The following is a 21,656-nucleotide window of genomic DNA, read 5'->3' as shown; positions in this document are numbered from 1 at the left end:
GTGGCCTCGGCGGGGGGCGGGGCATGAGTGCGGGGCTGAGCTGGGGGTCCGCGCAAGGGTGAGGCCTGGCGGGCAGGAGGGAAGAGGAGCCAGGACCCCAACACTTAACCCAGCACCTTGCCCTGAGGCGTGGACTCAACCCTGGATGCTTAGACCTCAGTTTCGCAGCGGAAAGGATCGAAAAAATACTACTTTCTTACCCTCCTACCACTCTCAAAGGGATGACACAGAGATAAATCACTCTGAACTTCTAGATGAAAGGTGCTCTCTAAACCTGAGGTCTCATCAACTGTAATTGTTACGGTAATTATTTTAACGATCATAATGATGATAATGGGAGAGGGGGTGGGGAGGGGACGGAAATCTCCTACCTTGAGACAAAGGAAAACTCTTTCATTAAAACCAGCATCACAGATTCCTTCTATTCCTAGCTCTCAACCGCTTCTTTCAAACTGCCAGGTCCTGGGCCGAAATATTATTTACTCCTTTCCTCCCCAATAAGACAACGATTAGTTGCACCGTTTTCCCTCTCGCCAGCCCGCCTGCTCGCTGGTGTGTCCAGCTGGGCCCTGACAGCTCGGCCATGGACTGCTGACGCGTCTCGCCTGCCCTCTGAGTCTCTGGTCCACCTCCACTGACAGGAAAGGCAGGCCCGCCCTCTCTGTGTGAGGACTCAATTCTGTCAGCTGACACTCCATGACTGGCCCTCACAGCGTGGGAGTCCAGATGGAGAGTGAGGTGGGGGCGGGGATCGGCCGGGGATCGGAAGAGGATGGTGAGGGGGGTGGAAGGGACCAGGGAGCAGGAGGTGGGTGACAGGGAGGCAGACAGACGACTGACTGAGAGTCAGGCCTCTAGCTAGGATATAAAGACACAGAAAGGTCTCTCTCTCCTTGACTGCCCTGCTGGCATCCGGAGGTGACTATAAGGCAGGAAGAGGCAAAGAAGAGGAATGAAAGAGAGAAAAGGAGAAGAAAAGACTTGTCAAGGATATCTGTGGAAATCAGAGGGGCTCCAAATACCTGAGCGCTGGGACAGCAGATGGCAGCTCGAGGCACATAGACACAGGCATTGGAGGGCAGACCCTGGCCCTCCCATTACTCTCTGTGTGCTTGCTCTGGGCCTCAGTATCCCCGTCTTTTAAATGGGAATAACAGCAGGTCCAGCCCCAGAGGGTCGTTATGGGGATAAAACACGGAAAGGTCCTGGCGCAGGAGCACCTGAGGTCTGTGGAGAGCTCGATAAAGGTTTGCTGTTACTGTCTGAGTGACAGTCCCTGCACACCACCTACAAACACGCAATCTCGTCCCTAACGGGGCAGAGCAGAAAACTATATATAGACCGCCAAGAGGCTTGGCTACGAGCTTGGAAAAAAAGCAGGAAAAATCATGTGGCTTCTCCTTTATCACGTGGAGTTCTTTGGTGCCCTCCCAAACGTAAGCCCAAATCACATTTTTTTCTTTTTTTAATTTTATTTTGACGCAGCTAACATTTTTCAGGGATTTTCCTTCTAGGAAAAAAATTTTTGATTATGTAAATGACATACAACCCTCTGCTCTGCAATCAGCCGAGATGAGTAGTGAGCACTAGGTCTCCTAATGAAGGACAATTGTGGAAGCTGTTTCTAGAAGGAAAGACAAGGGCAGCTAATATATATATATATATATTTTTGGGATGATTTATGCAGGCTGAAGTAGAAGAATGGAATGAAATTATCTGTTGAGTTTCTCTTAATCCAAAGGTTTCAATTTCCCTATCACTAAAAAGGACAAAACGAAAAGAATATATTTTTTCTTATAGGATTCATGACTAAAGGAAAACACACAAGTCCTTTGTAGAAAAACCCAATTCTCCACTTGGTCATTTCCTTCTCCTCGGTGTCGCTTCACACCTGGAGCTCCCACTGCATTTCTTAAGACAGACTCTCACCCGGTGTAATTAGATGGGAGAATTACATGGAGTTACATGGGGTGAGGCGCTGGCCCTGAGGGACCGCTGGGTTTCAGAGAAGGTGCCAGGCTGAGAGCAGAAGCAGCAGGATTGCGTGGAGAAGATCTCGAGTGGCTTCTCATTCAGAAGATGAAGTGCATTGTTAAGGCGTCCACAGCGAAGCTTGCGTTTGGAGACGTGCGGTTGCAACATCGCATATTTAAAAACAAACTGCCCAAAATAACTGTCATCCCAATTGTTCTTGAACCCTGGGAGGAGGAGAGGAACAGTCTGTGGTGTTTTTTCCCCCGCTTCATCAGCGAGCGAAGTAGCTGGGCGGGGTCCTGGGTGGAGGCTGGTGTGCGCGTGGGGCGGGCTGCCAGCTGAGCTCAAGGCGGCAGGACTGGCCCAGTTACTGCGCCGCGTACCTGGAGGGGATCTGTTTCTGTCATTAGCAGGGTTGTTGCAATGCAGAAAAGAATTGCTGCTCGTTGGTTCCTTAGGGGAATCAGAATGTTCCTGTGGTGGGGCAGGCAGTACATCTGTACTGACGTCATGTGGAATAACCAGAGGGTCTCTCCAGAGGGCAGGGCACCCTCCTGAACCCCAGAGAACTCCCACTCTGCTCTTGTCTCCAGGGACTCCGGCAGACTCCAGCTGGAGCCACACCTCCAAGTGGGGAATGTAGCCTCCTGCCCTCTATTCATAGGAAACAGACGGGTGTGCAGAGTCCTGTGTGGGAGTAAACTTGATCCAGAGCGTTACCTGGACTTTAGGCCAGACCCCACTTTCAGGCATTCAACTGGGGGTTCCGGGACATAGGGCATGAACTGTAGAGACCCCTGGGGCAGCAGAGAGTCCCCATAACCTCAGTCTTTCCTGCTTCCTGACCACAACCCCTCTCTGAGCTGGTGGAAGTTGCCTGGCCAGGAAATAAAATGAGATAGCATTGCTCAGGCACCTCTTCATCGAGAAGAGGGTTTGTATTGGTAAGTCACAAGAACGGCCCCTCAATTGCTGTGGATCCTGACCCATCAAGTTCTCTCCCCTTCTTGTCTTTGATATGATGCTTTCAGCCTGGATCACCAGCCACACACACTCCCCCTTTGCCTGCCCAACTTCTGCAGGGTCAGTGCAGGTGTTACCCCCTCCAGGGAGCCTTCCCTGATCTCTCCAGCCTCAGCTGGATCCCAGTGCTGTGGGCTAACTAACACGCCTGTATTATGTCCCTGGTCAGAGTGCACAGTGTTGGGGGAGGCAACAGAACACAACCAGAAAGAGCGCCGGTTGCAAAGTAGGGTATTCTGGCTTTACATCCCTTCCCTGCCACTTCCAAGAGTGGGACCTGGGGCCAGTTGCTTAACTTTTTGGAGCCCAAGTTTCCTCATCTGTAAATGGGAAGAGTAACAACTACTTCACAGGTTTCGTTGCAAGGATCAAACGAGATGATGTACATGAAGCGCTTAGCAGACTGCTGGCTCACAGGTGATACTCCAGATGTGGTAGCTTTATCCTCGATAAGCTTATTTTTTTACTTCCTCCTCGCAAACTCTAAGTTCCCTGAGTGCAAAGAGTACGATCTGCTCATCACTGTGCTTGCAAAGCTGTCCTGATGGCAGCACACAGGAGCTGTTCAATACCTATGAACGAATGGATGGTCTGTCGCCATTCTGTTGATGGCCCAGGTCACAGGGAGCACAGTGACTTCCTTCCATAAGCTCACGTCTTATCCTCCTGTTGTCATTATGTCACATCACAAGACGGACGAGGAGAGAAGACAGCTGTCTGCCTTCCAATGCACGTTCACGCCAGGCTGATCTCTGTCCTGGCGTCTCCCACGTAGAAACATCACAGAGACAGCCACCTGCACGCACCTGCTTGGCACTCTCCAGGGCTAGGTGCCGCAGGGGCATAGAAACGAAATACATGGCCCGTGCCTTAAAGCATTTACATGCTCAGGACACAAGATGACCACATGTGAAACAAAGGCAAGCGAGAGAACCGAGGCACTGCGCAGCGCTCCGGGAGTTCAGAATTGGGCCCATATCAGTCTGGAGGAATCAAGGACGGAGGAGACGAGGCGGCAGCATGTACCTGGGCACTGTGGAGGGGACGAGAGGAGGGTCTGGAGCGTGGGGCACTCACATGCAGGTTAGGACTGTATCTGGTGTCTCACCGGAATCCAGGGTGCTGAGTGAGCTCAGGGGAGGGGTCAGATGACTGAGGTCGGCTCTGTTCCCTCTGGTCCCCGTAGTCAGTTTACCAATCTGGGAAACTGCTACCTTTCCAAGGTGCCATCCCCTACTTTGAGAGAAATGGACACACCTTCTAAGATTTAGAGGGCTCTTTTGGCTGTAAATAAATACAAGAACACCTTGTTTATCCAGGTCACTTAGCTGGAGGCTAAATATCCCCAAACCTCAAATATCCAGAACGTGGGAGGGGGTGGTTTTGGAAGAGAAGATCGTGAGCAGTGCAGTGAACACCGGGGAGGGCCCGCTGCGTGGCGCTCCAGCACTCAGCACCCCAGGGAGTGCGCCCGGGTCCCTGCTCTGCCATGGGCTCGGTTAACTGAAGCAAACCAGACACGCCAGCCCTGGGGCTGCACTGGCTGGGGGTACAGCTTAGACCCCAGAACGAAAACTTCCCAATGGACAGCAAGACCTCCTGAAGCAAAATCCATACACATAATAAAAGTAAAAACAATTCAGAAGAGGAAGGCTCCAGGAGGCAGGCCTACTCCTAACAGCAAGTGACAGCAACAGTATTGACGGAAAAAGTGTCAACTTCCCCATGACAAGATACAAAGATGCTAACACAGCTGCCAACTGACTGTGCTTCTATGTAAATAAGACGCGGCCGTCCTGCAAAGTAGCGATTATCATCAGTTTTGAGGAAATCGAGACCTGGGAAGTTTACAAGGTCAACAAAAACTCAAATCTAAGTCTATCTGAACCCAAAATGACATGAGCCAGCCTCTGTCCACGGAAAGTGAAGTGCAGAACTAGAAGCCTGGGTCATCGAGAAAAGCTGACTTCCTTTAGTATGGGTTTTATTTAAGGAGACAGGGAAGTGTGGCACATGATTTAGAATGTTCTCCGTCAGAAATCCTGTTAAAAAGGGACCTTGGGAACTTTAAAGGGTATGTTTTAGCATCTGGAAACTTCATCTAGATGGAGCACTCTTCTTCCTGGCTGCATGGTAAACGAGATTCTGTGCTGATCACGCGCATACTATCATTAGTACAGACTTCTGTGTGGGCCTTTTAGCCTAAGAAATGTTCTTTCAAGTCTTTCTAGTGGCTTTCGCACTTTGTGAAACACGTTTTTCAAGATGCCATCTGGAAGTGACCAGTTCTTAAAAGGCCCCAGACTCTTGAGTTTGGTCTTATTTGAGCCTCCCGGATGGGGTGGGAGGCAGGCCCGTTGGAGGACCCATGAATAAGCTGTGTATTTTATGCAGGTGGGTGTTCGTAAAAAAGACATGCGTTTTAGATTTCAGAACTGGAAAAAGTATTCAACTCTGTGTGTGCATGCTTCTAAAACCCCACTGGCTGAGGAATCAGGTGAAAGGCGGCAGTATTCTCTTCCCCCTCAGGGAATGGAGAGGCTTCTCCCTGTTACTCAGACGACCCTGAGTCCTGCCCTTTTGTCCCTCAGCCACCAACCTGGCAGGGCCACGGGGCCTCTGGTTTCTGCCCACAGCTGGTAAACAGGCCCCAGAGCAGCCTGTCGGGGCCAGAGGGAGGAGTCGGGAGCTCACCCTGACTCAGGCACACCCAGGCCTGTGAGTGGAAGTTTCCAAGCAGACAGCAAGCTTCAACGGAACAAAACTAACCAGCGACGGTTAGGCGAGAAGGTGCCTGTCTGGCGTTGACTCAGCAACGGCCTGGCCCTTGGGGATGTGCATTTCAAGGACCAGAGAGCAAAGCGCTTAGGGCCACTGGCCAGGTAGTCCTCTCACATCAGAGCCCATCCCGGGCAGGGGGCAGTCCTGGCTGTGAATCCTGCACGGAGGAAGAAGGGACATGAGGGCAGGCCTGCTGACCACTGCCCTTTCTCCACAAGGGGCTGGCACTTTTCTGACTTTCCTGCTCCTTTCCCGTTTGGCTGGGGCTGCTGCTGCGCTCTCCCATCAGAAGGGTGGGTAGGCAGTCTTCTCGAGCTCGGTGTCCACCCCAAAGAGCCCAATCCGAATGCAAGAAACCCGAAATGAATGGAGAAAGGAGCCTTATCTCCTCTGAAAGAAAGTGCTCTGCAAACCCAGGTGCTCCCTGGGAAGGAGAGTGAGAGAGGGAACGAGGAGGAAGGAGACAGAACTTCCAGGACTGCAACTAGATTAAGTGTTCCTCTCAGGAGCAAGTGAAACAAGCAGGGGGGCGGGGAGCCCATTCGTTCTGAACGCAAATGGCCCGGGAAGTGTGTTAAAAATACCTCGCGGAGCGAGACACTGAGAGGCCGGACGTGTCTTTCTAAACACGGAAAATTAATAAGAATGAGAGAGAAATGGGCAGTGGAGGGGAAATGGGGGAGGGAGAGAATGAGGGACAAGGTTAAGTAGTGGAGGCTTGACCCCAACAGAGACTTTCTGACAGTCTGCACCGGGGGAAAGAGACCCCAGAAAGACTTTTTTCTGACCTTCCTGACCTGTTCAGTTCAAGCCAGAAGCATGCAGTGGGGGAGGGGGAGGACAGGAAGCTCCCTGGGAAGGACAAGAAGTCAGAAGATAACCTGTAGCTCCAGCTCCTGCCAGAGGCAACATCTTTGTCCCTTCCTGCTGCCAGAGACTCTGGCAACCTGAGTTCCCCATCGCTGGGCTGAGCCCTGTGATGGGGGGCGGCCTTGCAGCCCCAAACAGGGCAGGAGTGTGCTGTCCTGGCCTTCCAGACTTCCTGACATGTTTTAAGCCGTGCTCACCAGCTCCCCAAGTTCTCCTTCCAAAGCCAAGCCTTCTGCCTCTGCAACTATGCATATACACAAGATGACCGCTTAGCAATTTCCCTGGGAGATTTGCTGGCATAAGCATCACAGAATTTGGCCCTCAGTCGAGAGAGGTGCTTAGTCAAATTTCTCTGAGCTCAGACCCAAGCTCTCTGTACATTACGCTTCAGTTTGTGCCAAGCTTCCGCAGCCAGCCAGAGGCAGCCGGAGCAAAAACACCTTATAAAGAAGCTCTTCTAACAGAATTTCTTGGTAAAGTTCACTGGCAGGGAACCAGCAGCCTTGAGACACTGTGCAAATGCATCGGGGCCGTGCATTTAACTCAGACAAAGAGGAACTGATGGGTGGCCCTTTGTCATCCATTGAGTCAGAGTGGATCTGGAGTTAGAAACCCCATCTTACGACTCTTCATCACATGAGGCGTCCACCCGGGAAACCCTTTGGTTTTCAGCAAAAGTTACCTCACGTTAGGAGAAAACCATTAGGTGGGTGCAGAGTAGTCCTAGAGGGAAAGCAATGCTGTTGATCGACTGTGCCCCACCGTCCAGCACAGGTGAGAGAGGGGCCCTATCTCCTCCACCAGGAAGCACCGGCCTGACCTAGGCCTGTGCCCTTGTACCTTCCTGCCAGCTGGCCCCTTTATTAATGTGTCAGTGCTCGAAATGCCTTGGTCACAAGGATGGTCAGACTATTTATTAATCATAAGGGGGCAGTAACGCCTATCAGAGCAGTGGCATGCTATGGGTGCTCGTTTGGAGCAGGACATGATCATTGGCACATTCTTTCCTGCGGAGAAACCTCTCACTTTTCTTTCAACGAGGAGACTTCAAGATAGAGCCCACGAGACAGTACACAGTGTGTTCACATTCTTGGCATTACAACGCTGCTGCCCCCTCACCTTAACTTACAGGGACCTTGGTGTTAACATAGCATTTCTAAAGCACTCACAGGTGTCCAAATGTCCACTTGGATCTCCTAAGCCACACACTTCCAAGGTGGCAGGACCGATGTTGTAAGACAAGCTGAGTCACCTCAGGTGACTGACTTAACTTCTCTGCGTGTTGGTTTTCTTATCTGCAAAACGGAGGTCGTAATGGCCTCAACTTCCCAGGGCTGTTGTGACAACTGAAGGGACTGATGTTTATAAAGCAATGAGAAGAGTATTTGTTAAGTAAATCTATAACACCCACTTTGAGACTCTAACCTGTGCAGCACAGACACCGAGAACCGACGTGAATCTTAGACCTGCCAGTGTAGACTCAGATTTTGAACTCTCTTTCTGTATGGAAACCAGCTGCTGCTTCATAAAATAACAGCCTGATCCTCCACGGCTGGATGCAGAGGAAGTCTCCACTTGGGGATCTGGTTACTATTTTATTAAGGAAGCTGGTGGGGTTCCTACATGTGGAAGCAGCAGTGGAAATGGGAAGATCTCCAAGGTGGGGGGAAATCCCAAAGCCAAGAGCTGGAGTTTTGTGGTTCCCCCCTACACCCCACCCCCACATGGGATTCTCCTCCACTGCGAGCTTTTGAAGATAGGGTGCTATTCTTTACACTCTTCACTCAAGAAGCCTCTTTCCTCCCCGCTAGGGGGTCAACTAGGGATTTATTTCCCCTGAAGGAGAATGTCATCTTCTCCTGGTTTCCCTCTGGGGCCAGGGTCCAGCACTGGTTAGCAGGTCCTGAGGTGATGGCAGAAGGGGGGGGGGGAGGGGAGGCCTCAGGAGCATGCGGCTCCAGGGTGCATGGATGGTGCTTACTTGCAGTCATGCTTCTCGATTTCGAAGTGAGGGTTGAAGTTGAGGACAATCTTCTGGTTGGGTTCGGGGGCGTAAACAATCCACTCGCAGTTCTGGTGGGATGGATAATCCTGGGGGTAACCTGGGGAGGTGATGTAGCCAGCGTCTTTGGAATTCAAGCGCCCTCCACAGGGTGGGTCTGAAAGAGAAGGCAAACAACCCAAAGAACTTCAAATATGTTACAGCCTTTTTTTTCCCTCTCCTTGTTTCTCTTCTCTACCAGCGGCTGATTGAAACTGCTTTACAGACCTTTTATGGCAGTCCAGAAGACTAACCTACTTACTCATTCAGTGGAAGAGATTATTTCAGCTCATCCTCCCCCCTCATCCGAGTAAACACACACACACACACACACTCACACACTCCCCAGATGAGAATATTCCAGAAAACAGTCATAAATATCCCCAATTACATGGTCTGAGATTAAAAAAACAAGAACACTGCAAACTTAACATGCCTCCCTGTCTTTTCCTGTCTCCCCTCCTTGGCTCAGCTTCCTCTCCTCGTTCAAACCGCTCATCTCTATCTCTGTCTCATAAATCCTTCATGTTATTCGGTGTCCCAGCCCAGCCCAGGCAGCCAGAAGCGAAGGCTCCAGGAACTGACGGCAGTGGTTTTGTGGTGCTGACCCACAAGCGAGCCTGGTAGCAATTACCTGTGGTGTGGAGGAAGCATTTCCAGCTTTGGGCCAGAACAGGCCCTGGAGGGTGATTTCAGTCTTTTTTTTTTTTTTAAGAAAGAAAAAGCAAAACCCCGAAACTTTTAATTCCACATACACCGCAAATTTGATTTATTGTTTCATTATACACTGAGTGGAAAAATCTGCCTTGGAGAATCCACTGGATCTGACCTCAGAGTTTTGACAAAAGTGCTTTGTGCTGTGTGGGCGTCGGTGCTTTCTGCCCCCCGTCCCTCCCGCCTGGTCACCACTGCCAGTGTGTGCTGCTACCAGCTGCTTGAAAGGCGGCCGCAGGGGAGCGGCGGACCCCTTTCCCCGCAGGGCCTGGCTGGAGGTAAACAGCTTCGTGGGCTAGAAGGGAAGGGGGCTCTTCAAAGGCCGAGAAGGTGGGCGATGACATTTGAAGAATCTCATATGCTGGGGAGTGAAGTTCCTCAATCCCAGGAGGGGTCCTGGGAAATGGGGGGTTTTGCTTAATACCAAAGACAGGAAGGCACGAGAGACCGGGAAATATCCAGAGGCCTCTCAGAGACCTTCCTCAGATGTGAGCCTCTTTCAGCCTCAATCAGGATTTAATATGGCCATCTGCATGGAGCAGCGTGGGCCTGTGAATTATGGATCACGGCTCAGCAGCCGCCCTACAGGACGAGCCTCTCTCCTGTGCTAGCTCTTCGAGGGGGAGGGTCATGCATTTTTTAACTCTACAGGTGCTCTTTACTGTTCCCTGCGTCTGCTGGCATTACTGTTCCCTGCGTCTGCTGGCATTACTGTCTTCAGACCTCTGCCTTAGAGTCCCAGCCCGACAGGCTCTGAATGCATAAGAGATGGGCACGCTGCACACTGGTGGTGGGGACACAAAAATCCACACAAGGAGCCTTTTAGGCGTCGCGCCTCCAAGAGCTCAAACTGTGCGGTGTTGAACTGCCCACAGTCTAATGGATTCGGGTTCCATTTCCTACTGGGTGGAAAACAAAAGCAGGCCATTTCCTCTGGCTGGCGGAGACCACATCATCCTCTAACTAATGACCCTGCACCCTCCCCAGTCCAGGAGGACAATGAGCACAGCCCTCCCGGCCAGACGGAGATGAGGCCAGCCACGAGGCCGGGGGCCACCCATTCCCCCACAGCCAGTCCTCACAGGCCTTCTGGGTGCCCACACCACTCACCCATGCTGGGCACCCACTATCTTCCAGCAACTCAAATCGTGGCCCATTGGTCCTGGCTCACGCCTGTGAAATAGGGCGGAGAGTGGCCCTTGAGAAGGTGGCGTTGTGGGGACTTAGGTCACCAGCTGTCTTATCAAGCTAGCAGGAGGGGGCTATTCTACTGGGGACGGGTCCTCAGCCAGCTAGTCCACTGACAACTGCAGGCCTGCCATCAACTCATCCCAAACCACACTTTCGCCGTGGAACTCAGCAGCTGGCATCGGAGCCGAGCTCCCTCTTAGTAACCATGAGGGTTTCCACGTCACGCGTGCTCTCTCCACTTCCTTCCTCCGCCCCTTCCTTGTTTCTCTCCAAGTACTCTTGAAAGAAGAACTTCTCTCCTCAATTCTTTGCCCCCCAAGGTTAAGCTTTCTGTGCTTAGACCAGGCACACATAATCAGCAAAAAGCCCAGAAACTTCCTCCTAGGAAGGTTTCCTATCTCATCCACACCAGAAGGAATCATTTCCCCACTTAAAAAAAAAAATTAAACTATATATATCCCATAGCTGATAGTCTGCATTTTCTGTGGTTAAAAACTTAACCAAAAGAAAAAGGAGTAATCTCTTTCTTTTTTCCTTTCCTTTCTTTATCTGAAGAAAACAAGGCACTTACTAAAATATTTGAGAATTCCTTAAAACATCTGCTTGGCTTGTGCACGTGTAGTTAACCTTTTCAATCTCCGAACGTCCTTGTTTGGATGACATCACACCCAGAAACACACACAAACACAGATCGCCAACAAATGTTGGGTACGTGTACAAATGAGAAACTCACACTTTAGTCCTGTACACACTTTCACGCCCTCTCCTAAAACATTACACATCATTCTCACGGACATATAGCCACCAAGATAAATTCGAGAATTCTCGTCTCTGTTTTTCTTGGAGAGAATTGAATTCTTGAAATATATCAGTAAAAATTGTAAAGAAAACACACTTAATCCTTCTCCACCTCCTCTTGATAAGTGATCTTTCATTTCCAGGTTTGGGGCCTTTTCATTTCTTAAATGCACACAGCCTCCCACAGCACTAGCTGGACCTTCACCTGAAGAGCTCGGCTGTCCCTGGCTCTGCAGCCTTCGCTGTGCTCCAGAATGAGCGGCACGAACGCCCCGTCTGCCCCTGAGGGGTGCGACCGCAGAAGAGGCTGAAGGCGAGGGCAAAGCCCTCCAGGCCAGCCCCACGCACAGAGGGGAAGCCGACCCCACTGAGGTCGGAGCTGCTGGGCCTGTTTGGTGAGTTGACAAGGGACTTCTTTCTCCCACCATTTCATGACTACCCTTCACCTGGGGCAAACATTTTCCGAGAGAAGTGGGCGGACCCAGGCCTGGACTGCGAATCGCAGTTTTCGCCTACGTCTGGGAGGGAAGCCTCAGGGAGGGGTCAGGTCAGGCCAGATCAGGACCTCAGAGGCCCAGGGGTGAAAGGATTGAAGTGACACCTCCGGGCGTAGCTTGAAATAAAAGGAACACTAAGTTCTAAAGTCACAAAGGTCTGACTTTCCCCCATAATGATGACTTAGATGTTTTTGTTTGCCATATGTAATGTCAGATTATTTCTGATATTTACATCTTTCCCCCTCTCTTTTTGTTTCTTCCCTCAGGTGCCTCGCTTTGCTGGTGGCCCAAGCACCGTCAGATGCTGCCTACGGCTAGCCTGGCCCTGGGTCAGGGCAGGGATGGCATCCCCGTCCACTCCTAGTTCTGAGGCACACTGCCAGCTCCAGAAGGAACTCGCCTTCCTACAGCACCCGACTGAAGACAGATCGCCGGTTGAGCTGAACTGAAGGAGAAAGTCCTTGGCAAGAACAGGGGGATTGGGACTGGCTGGCCGTGGGACTGGAGTCAGGTTGTTGTCAAAGGCGGGTCTGGGTCAATGGTGACCAGGTTACTAGGAGGGGGTGCTGATGTTGGCAAGAAGGGGATGCGGCCTCCAGATTCTTGACTGCGAGACCTTCCTGGGTCTCTGCTTCCAGAGCTGTAATTCAATGAGGGGTTGAATTAAGGGAGTGGTTTTCAAACTCTTCTTAGAAGTCTTTGTTTTTTCCTTGAACAAAATTCTACCCAGAACTCCAGCGGGGAGAGCAGACAGAAGTGGGGCTCTTCCGGGGTGTGGGGAGGTAGGGCGGCCAGAAGCAGGGTAGAGTCATCGGGCCTCGTCCCTCCCATCATCCCTGAGGGGCCTTCTTTGTAAGAACATCCAGCTGGGAACCCACTGAGCTCCATCTCAGTTCCCTGGTTAGTTTACAACACCTTGGAAAGAGAAGGAGCCTTAGAACACGCCTGTTTCTCATATGGACCTCAGGGCACCTGGCAGAGAAAGGCAGTCGGCCTCATTTCCCCTGGAAATGAACCACATTATTTACTTTATAATTTATCCTTTATCCACAGCATACTCTCGCCATGTTCCTATTTCCATGGCATTGTTTTCATTTCACCATTAGCAAGGCAAAGAAGCAGCTTTTTCTCTGACTTAAGAAGAGAGAAGGTTGTCACCTTGCCACTTCACCAGGAAGAAGCCCTGTATTCGAGTACAGTCTCACCACTGGCAAGCTGTGTGACCTTGGGTAAGTCAGTCAACAACTCTGAGCCTTTGTTTTCTCATCTATAAAATGAAGGGAGTGATTCTAAAGGTCAGTTCCAGTTCTAAAATGCAAAGCCTGTATAGTGAGGTGGGAAAAGATCCTACAACCCATAGATTGAACGAAAAATTTAAAAGATTCTCCATCTTCTAGACAACAAGACATTTATTCAAGGTGTTCCATCTGCTTGGTAAGCCTGGAACAAAACTCCAGTATTCTTCAGATGGCTGTATCTGTCTTGCATTATGGAGAGTTCAAATGTCTCTTTTAATCACATTAGCTCTCCTGATGTGAGTTTCTTTTCTTAACTGAGCCTGTGGCTGCATATTTATAAATATTATGGATACACAGTTCTGTGTGTGAGCATGTCAACAACGGCGATGCATGAAAAGAAAAACCAAAAAGACTGTCATCAAATCCCTCACTCAAATCATCTAAGTCCTCTGCTCAGGGTTTGAACCCAGTTTTGCTCACTAACCCTGGATAAGCTGCCTTTTAAGAGTTATTTCTGTGAGCTGAGGCTGGATTTTGTTTTATTCAAAGCGACTTCAGCCTGTCACAAGACCGTCTCATAAAAACTGTATCTTGGCTTCAGTTGGGAAGAAATGAGCCAATCCATCAGCCCAGGAATGTGGCTGTGTGACCACTTCCTAAGGCAACTGGGAAGGGATGCAATCTATGCAATTTATGGGGCCGGGCGGCAGTGAGAGACGCACTCCTGAAGGCACGGCAGATGGAAATCCCGTGAATGTTTGCAGTGATAAAGTTCAAAATCTGAATCAAAGAACCCCGGGGAGGGCAGGAAAGGGGTGGATCAGAGAGCCAGCGTATGAGCGTGGAAAGGAGGAAGGAATGAGGCAGGCTCCCCCTCCAGTGAATTCAGCAAGGAGAGAGCTGGAAATAGGTCTGGAAATGGGGCCTTTGGAAAGTCTCTGCCCCGCGATCTGGACTCTAAAAAGGACCCTTCGTGGAACGGTTAAAATGTAAGTTTGATGCGATTACCTTCCTGACCTCGAGTCATGCCACCTGTGGTAACCTCGTTATTTGTCATCTTATATCATAAACAAATGCAGTTCCAATAGGGCAGCCAATATAATATCATTAGTTTATATTTATGTCCGCTCTTTTCCAGCCCTCTTTGCAAATGCAATTTTGATGCCATTGATGCGAGATCTGGGATTACAATTCCTGACCATTTCAACAGACATTTGGGGAAGGAAATAGAAGAAGGGTAATTTTGAGGTCTCTCCAAAAACAAAAGGAGAAAAAAAGGTAATATAATTTTTTTTTCATTTATTTTGATTAACCGAAGGCTTCTGTTGAAACATCAATGGCTCCTCATTGGTTAGTAACTGAATCCAAACCCCTGGGCCTAGCAATTTGGGCCTTGCATTTAGCCCAAGCTATTATTTCCAACCTTATTTGCAATTTCCGCCACCCCCCCACCCCCAAACTGCAGCTTCTGAGTGTTCCGCAAACAAGCCCAGCATCCATTTCTCTGCTCTCATCTTTCTCTTCCCTGGTATGCTGTTCCCAGCTCTGAGTCCCATCTCTCCTCTCAGTCCAGGCTCCGATGCCACCTTTGCCCTCCCTGACCTCCGTCATCTCTCCCAGCCTCTGAGGTGGAAGCTCTTCAGCATCTTCCAAGGTTGTGAGAGCTTGGGACAGCCCGGCCCGCTCTGCTGGACCACCACTTGATGGCATGACTCTACTCGGATTCAGCTTTGGCAAACCCTAAAGGACCACCCCAGAGCCTTTCCCACAAGTCAGACTCAATGAGGTTTGATGAATTAACAATTGGCTAAAGTAACACCAAGAGTATCACTAGATAGCCCAAATTCTAAGAAAGCCTTATCACAAATTGTTCTGCTTCTCCAGCTGTCACCCGTCCTTCCCAACCCACGTCCTTCCCAACCCACAACCTTCCCAACCCACAACCGCCACAACCAGGATTGAATGCTAATGTTCTTTAGTGGAGGACGGAGAGTTTGAATAACTTGTCTGCGATAATAATACCCAGACATAGGTCAAGGTAGAGCTCGTGCCAACTAGGTCTCGGAGGACACTCTAACCTCAGGTAATGATGACGTTCAAAGGAGACTTACATTTTAATTCTAATAATGGTAAAACTAATTTATTTGAGGGTTTTCTTGCCCCCTCACTCCACTCCCCCACCCTCCCAACGGCAAGTTCTAGATACTTGTCAGTAGCACCAGGAAGACGCAGACTTACTTCATCACTAAACTGTTGACTGGTTTCAGCTCACTTCTCTCCACCCATCCCTCCCCTCCTCCCCCCCCATATGCCCTTGGGGCACATCTGTTTTATTTTTCCCCTTTATCAAAACAATTGTTATTACTGCTCAGTCCAGTAATTTGCAATTCCCTCTATCTTCTTCGCTGAAAAGACTGGCCAGCAGCCGATCCCTGGTTATCACGGGACCTCTGGAGGCCGTGAGCAGGTACCACTGGGCGTGCGCATGAAGCTGGCCGGCAGCCCCGTCCACTGCCCGCTCCCGGGGAGAGCTGGCCGTTTGCTATGCCCGGCCCTTCCCGTTTTTCTGGATTAGATCATGACTCTTTCATGAAGACCCAGAGGGAAATGGCATTATTAAGAGTCTTGCCGGGTAAAAGCTGTTTTGTCTTTATGACGACTTTTTTGAGTTCAGCTGCTGAGGGGCCTTCCTGTGGGGGGTAGAAGTTATCACACATTTGGGGGAGCTCCTTCAACACGGTGCTCCTTGCTGAGCACACTTCAGTGATGGAGGATGGAAGAGGAGAGGAAAGGAGAGGAGAGAGAGGGAAAAAATCAGTAGAGGCGAGAACACTGAAAGCAGAGGAACGAGGTGAGAAAAAACGCAGACATAAATCTAAGATGCACACCCAGCAGAGGATGCCTGCCTCTGAAGAGCAGTGTGCCGCCAGAGACTCTGACGCTCAGGAAACACAGACCTTCGTCTGAGCTGAGGACGATTACTTACTTACTAAAAAAACTCATAAAAATAACATAAACTTACCACAACGGTTACAGTGTGCTATGATCACAAGATACAGTTACTCACTGAAGCTGTTTTAAAGATTGAATGACATTGGAACAAGCTTACTAAGTACTGAACAGTATTCTGTGTGATCTGACCTAGCACAGCAACCCTAGGAAGTAGCTATTATTATCAAACACACTCTACAGGTAGGGAAACTGAGGCACAAAGGGATTCAGTCCTCTGGGTCACAGAGCTGGCACATGGCTGAGTTGAATTTTAAACCCTGGCTCAATGCTTCCGAAGCTGGAAGGTCCACTGAAGGTCATCCCCAAACCTTCCAGCGACAAACTCACTTAGTGGCATCCAGGGAAAGACAAATGTTTTGCCTGTTTGAAAACTCCTTTTTCCCTGCCTGTGCCAGCAATCTGTCTGTGTGAACAATGAGAGATGTGTTCAAGGCTGGGGTGTGAGTGGGCTGGAAGCACTTAACACCTTCTCCACTCCCTGAGCGCACAGGCGCCTGGCTCCTAGTCACCCTGGCCCTCTGTCTGTGTACTGGAAACCAGGGTGTGTGTTGAGGGGGAGGGCGTGTGGGTAGGATGCTCAGGTCTGAAACCACGGGTTATGGGTTTTTTGTTGACAACTCCCACTTCTTTCCTTTCCTCTCAGCCCCACTCTTCGCTGTCCTAAATGCCACGTTGTTATTGTTCTGCTGGAGAGGAGCAGCATTTTCAGAAATGGGGGAATTTATTTTTATAGCACAGCTGGTCTGCCAAAGGTCACATAATTTGGCAACGTTCCCAGTGGTTAAAAATTAATTTCTCCTTATTAATACAACCAAGGTCCCATAGGATCAGAGCTCAGGCTTATCTAAACTTGACAGCTTCCTAAACCTTTAGAAGATGCTTTCTCCTGGAGGGCCAGCCAGACCACAAGGCCACTGTGTCCTGGAATCCCAGTCCACTGAATCCTGCTAGGTAATGGAACTATTAAGGCCCTCGGCCTTTGCTCGGGAAGGCAGAGAAAGCTTTGAAAGATGCTGTGGGCTCTCCAGGAGAAACTTCTGCAGTATCTTCCAGGAATGGGTTAATTAAAAAAAAAAAGTGAATTCCTTGCCAGGAAGGAACAGTACAAAGACTAACTTCGGGGGATCAAAACATGTCTTGTCTATGCCTCAAAGATTATCCAGCGGCAAGTGATGGTCAGATGATAAAATACCTCAACTATGTTAATGATGCTACAAACTACTGCCCAGATGTCACTTTTCAAGTTCTATCTCGTCAGTGCAAGAAATTAAAAAGGTATTATGCTTCTGCTCCACTGTTTAAAGAAGGAAAGTCTGATCTCTATTTCCTAAAGTCTTTCCGAACTGGACTTTTGGGGGACAGGTACTGAAAATCCTTTACCAGTGAACCTGGCTCTGAATTCTGTCAACTCAGAGTGGTCCCACACTTGGTCACCCAGAGTCCGCTCCTGCTCTTGAGTGCTGTAATGAGCAGAGGAGCGAAAGGAAAGACACCAGCAAGGGCCTCAGAAACATCTAATTCCTGGTGTCTCTCCCCACTGACCCCCTCCCCCCCCCACCCCTCGCCCACCCCACTGTTATCTGCATCCATGCCTCATTGCATCTGACCTGTTATCTGGACGCCTAGCTCATTCTACACCAGGAGGATAGGAACTGGGAACATGGACCTTACATTCAACAGCAGGGGGACCAGGCCATTGGGTAGACCTGGAGTTCCACCTGGATAGCCCAGGTTCCAGTCACTGCAGCCTTCCACCTTCCATTTTGCCAGTTGGATGCTCTGTGGCCTAAAATCTGGGGGCCATACAGAATGACATAAAGTGCAAACCTGGCATCCCCGATTCCACCAGGCCCATCTTGGGCAAGAAGGGGCTTGCCCTGGAGCCCCCGTGGGAGCCCTCCTCTTTTCACGGGTTTGCACAGTGTGCTCAGTGGGCAACTGACGACAGCTTCACTCCCTCCAGTGGCTGCTTATAGGGTAGAGTTTGCTGGGCGTCCAGTGAAGGCGGGCACAAGCCCGGTCCCCAGAGCCTCGAGCAGGCTGTCGGTGTAGAATCTAGGAGTTTATAGTTTTGCTTTCAAATTATTATGCCTGTCCACAGCCACCCTGCATTTTGGGGAGACAGGCTAATAAAGAAACCCTGTTCAAAGCCTTCCCGGCGCCTAGACGTCACCGCTGCTCTCTCAGGATTTGTTCGAACCCAGACCTGTCTCCCACAGCCAATTTACACCTCTTATCTGATCAGCCAGTCCAGACGGAAGGTTGAATTGACCGCGTCTGCCCGTGTCCATGACAATGGTGTTAAAACCCCAGCACAGATCAAAGCTCTCCAGGCCCAGGGGGTGGGGTTGCTTATAGGGTCCGGGCTCTTTTGGCCCCAAGCGATATGTCCCGGAGGTGGAGACATTAGGGCTGAGAGGGGCCACCATCTGAAGAAACCCATTGTCAGGGCCTGAATGATTTCCTGAGCAAAACCTAGTCCCCCGCGGACCACGATTAACTCCAGCAAAGGGGACCTTCGCGGCGGGCGCTGACGGGGAACGGCCAGCGCCAGGGGGCTCTCCACTCTGTCTGAAACCGAAAGGAAGGGAGGCGGAGGGAGGCAGGCGAGCGGGGAGCACACGCCGCCGATAAACCAGAGCGCCCAGCCCTTCCCCTTGCAGAGAAATTCAACCCGAGCCGCAGACGCGGCCGCATGGATGCGCCGGATCCCCTAACCTAGACCTGAAGAGCTCATTTCCACCCCCATCATTCCCAGAGGGGCGACCAGCTCATCACCCCCCGCCCCCAGCCCCCGGACGTGGCCCTGCGGGTGCCCCCACCCAGCCGCAGGGCGCCGAGGACCTGGTGGGCAACTCCCCCGGGCGGTGGGCTCGGGCGAAGGGTGGGGGCAGCCATTCAAGCCCGGCTCGCCTCGCCTCCTTTAACTTGTGTTGATAATAAAGAGAAATCAATCAGGGAAAATGAAGCATTGGCCGGGAATAATTTTTTATCTCACGGGGAAAAGCAAAGAGCCAGGCGGCGGGGGAGGGGGCTCGCCGGCCACCGCAGAGGCTTCGCGCGAGCAGAGAGCGCAGCCGCGACGGAACTTTCTGGCAATGGGCAGCGTCGAGGAAATGCTGCAAGCTTCTCCCTGGGGGTGTCCCTAGTCAGGAGGAGGCGGGGACAAGGCTGGAGCAGTGGAGGCGGCCAACTTTGCCCAGGCTTGAACCTCGTTTTGCTTTCGCTGGGAAAATTTTGGCCTAATAGAATGTTTATGGATCGCTCGGCCCAGTATCTGCCGCGTAGCCCAAACAAATCGATGCGGCATTAGGGCCGGCGGTGGGGTGGCTGGGGGGCCCGCGTCCCCACCACGTGGGGGCCCGCGCGCCGCGTGCTCTTCACCTGTCCGGGCGCACGGGCGGGCGCCCGGCGCGCAGCGCGACTACAGGCGGGGCAAGTTGCGCGCGCTTCCGCGACTCGAGGGGCTCCTTTCCGCCTCTCTCCGCCCGCCGCGCTGAAATCCCACCCCGGCTTCCCGCGGCCCAACTCGGCCAGCTCCCGGGACCCGGGACCCGGCCCCTCCAAGCCGGCGCCCCAGGGGCGGGGGGTGGGGGGAATGCGGCGCAGAGTGGCGCGCGGGAAGCAAGAGGGGGCGCTCCGGGCAGGGCCTGCCCAGCGGCCCCGAGCCCGGGCGGGAGGGAGGCAGGCGGCGGCGCTGCGATCCGGTGAGGCGGCGTGGCAAGGAGAGGGGGAGCCTGGTGCGCGACGCCCACGCGGCCTCTCCGCCGCCCTCCAGTCTGAGGGGCCGCGTGGCGCGGCCGCGGGGTTATTTGCTCCATTGCCCCCCTGCATGCACCTTCCGTCCTCCCTTTCCCTGACTTCTTCTCGGAATGGGTTCCCGCCTCTGGGCCCGGGCCCTCGGGCCGGCGCGCAGCGGTTGAGTCAGAGGTCTAGCTGGGCCTCGCCCTTCGCCAGCCGCAGCCAGCTCTCCGGGTGCCAGTCGGCTGCTCCGACGGAAACCCGAGCGGCCCGCGGCTTGCGATCGCCTGTTCGGGCGGCTGGAGAATATCCACCCTGGGCAGGTCCCGCCCTGGGTCCGAGGCTGCCTGCGGCCGCATCCTAACTGACTGCCCCGCGATCCGCGCCCCTGGGCTTCTCTAGAAGTGACGCAGCGCGGCCTGGGGCTAGGGTGGGAGGGGGATCTGCAGAGAGCGCGGGAGGCAGGTGGCAGAGCGGGAGTGGGTCCGAGGGGGTGTCGCACACACACGTACACACTCCACGCAGCGCTCGGAGACAGCTGTGCGAACATCTGGGGTAGGCGATGGCACACGAGTCTTCACCACCCCTCCCGCTCCGCAGAGCACACAGAACCTGAAGTTGTATGTGCATGTGTGTGTGCCGGTGTGTGCGCCAGTGTGCGCGCGCTCGCGCGCCGGGCCTACCAGAGTCCGTGCCTGAATACATAATATACCGTGGGCATTCTCACCGCGCGGTCGCGCGCGCGCACACAGCGAATCACACAAACATACATAATTTATGCAGCATCCAGGTCTGTGGGAGGTAATTTAATTTCGCTACAAGATGAGAATTTAGAATTAAGGCAAGAGGGGATGCGGAAGCACAGGAAATCTCCACGGTGGGACCTGCACCCATCTCTGATCGGATTTACAGCTGCCCGGAAGACCAGTTATGGCAGAGGAGGAACCGCAAAGGTGCGGATTTGCAGAGCGAGGGCATTCCCGAATCTTCCTCCGCGGCAAATAAACACCCGAGCTTAAAGTGGGGTGTGTGCGTGTGTTGTGGGGTAAGAGCCAGAGTACCAGGCGCAACGCTTCCCTTTTAGTTAAATCCAGGCTCCCAGGACCCACCAGCCGTGGTGATGGGGGAGGTGCCCAGGAGGCTGCAGGGTTAGCCCCACCACTGCGCCGGCCTTGGTGAGGGCACACAGGGAAGCTTTTTCTCTCCCTAGACGGCTTCCCCCTCTTAATCACCTGTAGCAGCTTAAGAGTTTGGTGAGATTCCAGACACTGTTCTCAGAGGGGAGAGGGGCTCACTCTGGAGACTGACGTGGGGAAGGAAGGACAAGCCCCACTGGGTTCCCCGAAACCAGAGACCCCCCTCTCAGGAAGTGTACCCCTCTTGCCAGCCCTCCCCGCACACATACCGGCCCCAGGCTGTTCTGGGCCTTCCCTGCTTATCTCTGCAGTCTGTCCACACACCCTTTTTGACAGTGGTTGAGAACAAATTCCACTCAAAAGTTTCTAACCACTTCACAAGAGCGAGAGCCCTTCCAGGGCCACGCAGTTTGTTTTATCTAATAATGATTTTTAAAAGAACATATGATTTACTTTCCCAGACAAATGCATAAATTCGGCAAAGAGCAGGGATGACCAACAGCCCGAGCCCCTAGCTCAGCGGCAAGCCACCTCACTCCACCAGCCTCAGCCCTGTGATTCTGAGGCGTCTCCACACATCCTGCAAAGAACCCACAGCCCTGGAAAAGCAAAACTAGAGTCTTGTCTTTCCCAAGCCCTC

General features: G+C 52.1%; 1 protein-coding gene across 2 annotated transcripts in view; it reads right to left on the bottom strand.

Annotated features, from left to right (window-relative positions):
- NRP2 (neuropilin 2) overlaps nt 1–21,656 on the bottom strand; it is a 112,226-nt gene that overhangs the window by 89,215 nt on the left and 1,355 nt on the right. For both annotated transcript variants that reach the window (XM_046658117.1, XM_046658116.1), the window contains exon 2: nt 8,630–8,807. In XM_046658117.1, the coding sequence (XP_046514073.1) occupies nt 8,630–8,807 (178 nt within the window). The remainder of the gene's footprint in view (nt 1–8,629; nt 8,808–21,656) is intronic.

This window comes from Equus quagga, chromosome 4, assembly GCF_021613505.1.
Source record: "Equus quagga isolate Etosha38 chromosome 4, UCLA_HA_Equagga_1.0, whole genome shotgun sequence".
Classification (NCBI taxonomy): Eukaryota; Metazoa; Chordata; class Mammalia; order Perissodactyla; family Equidae; genus Equus; species Equus quagga.
This window is presented reverse-complemented; position numbering and strand designations above follow the sequence as displayed.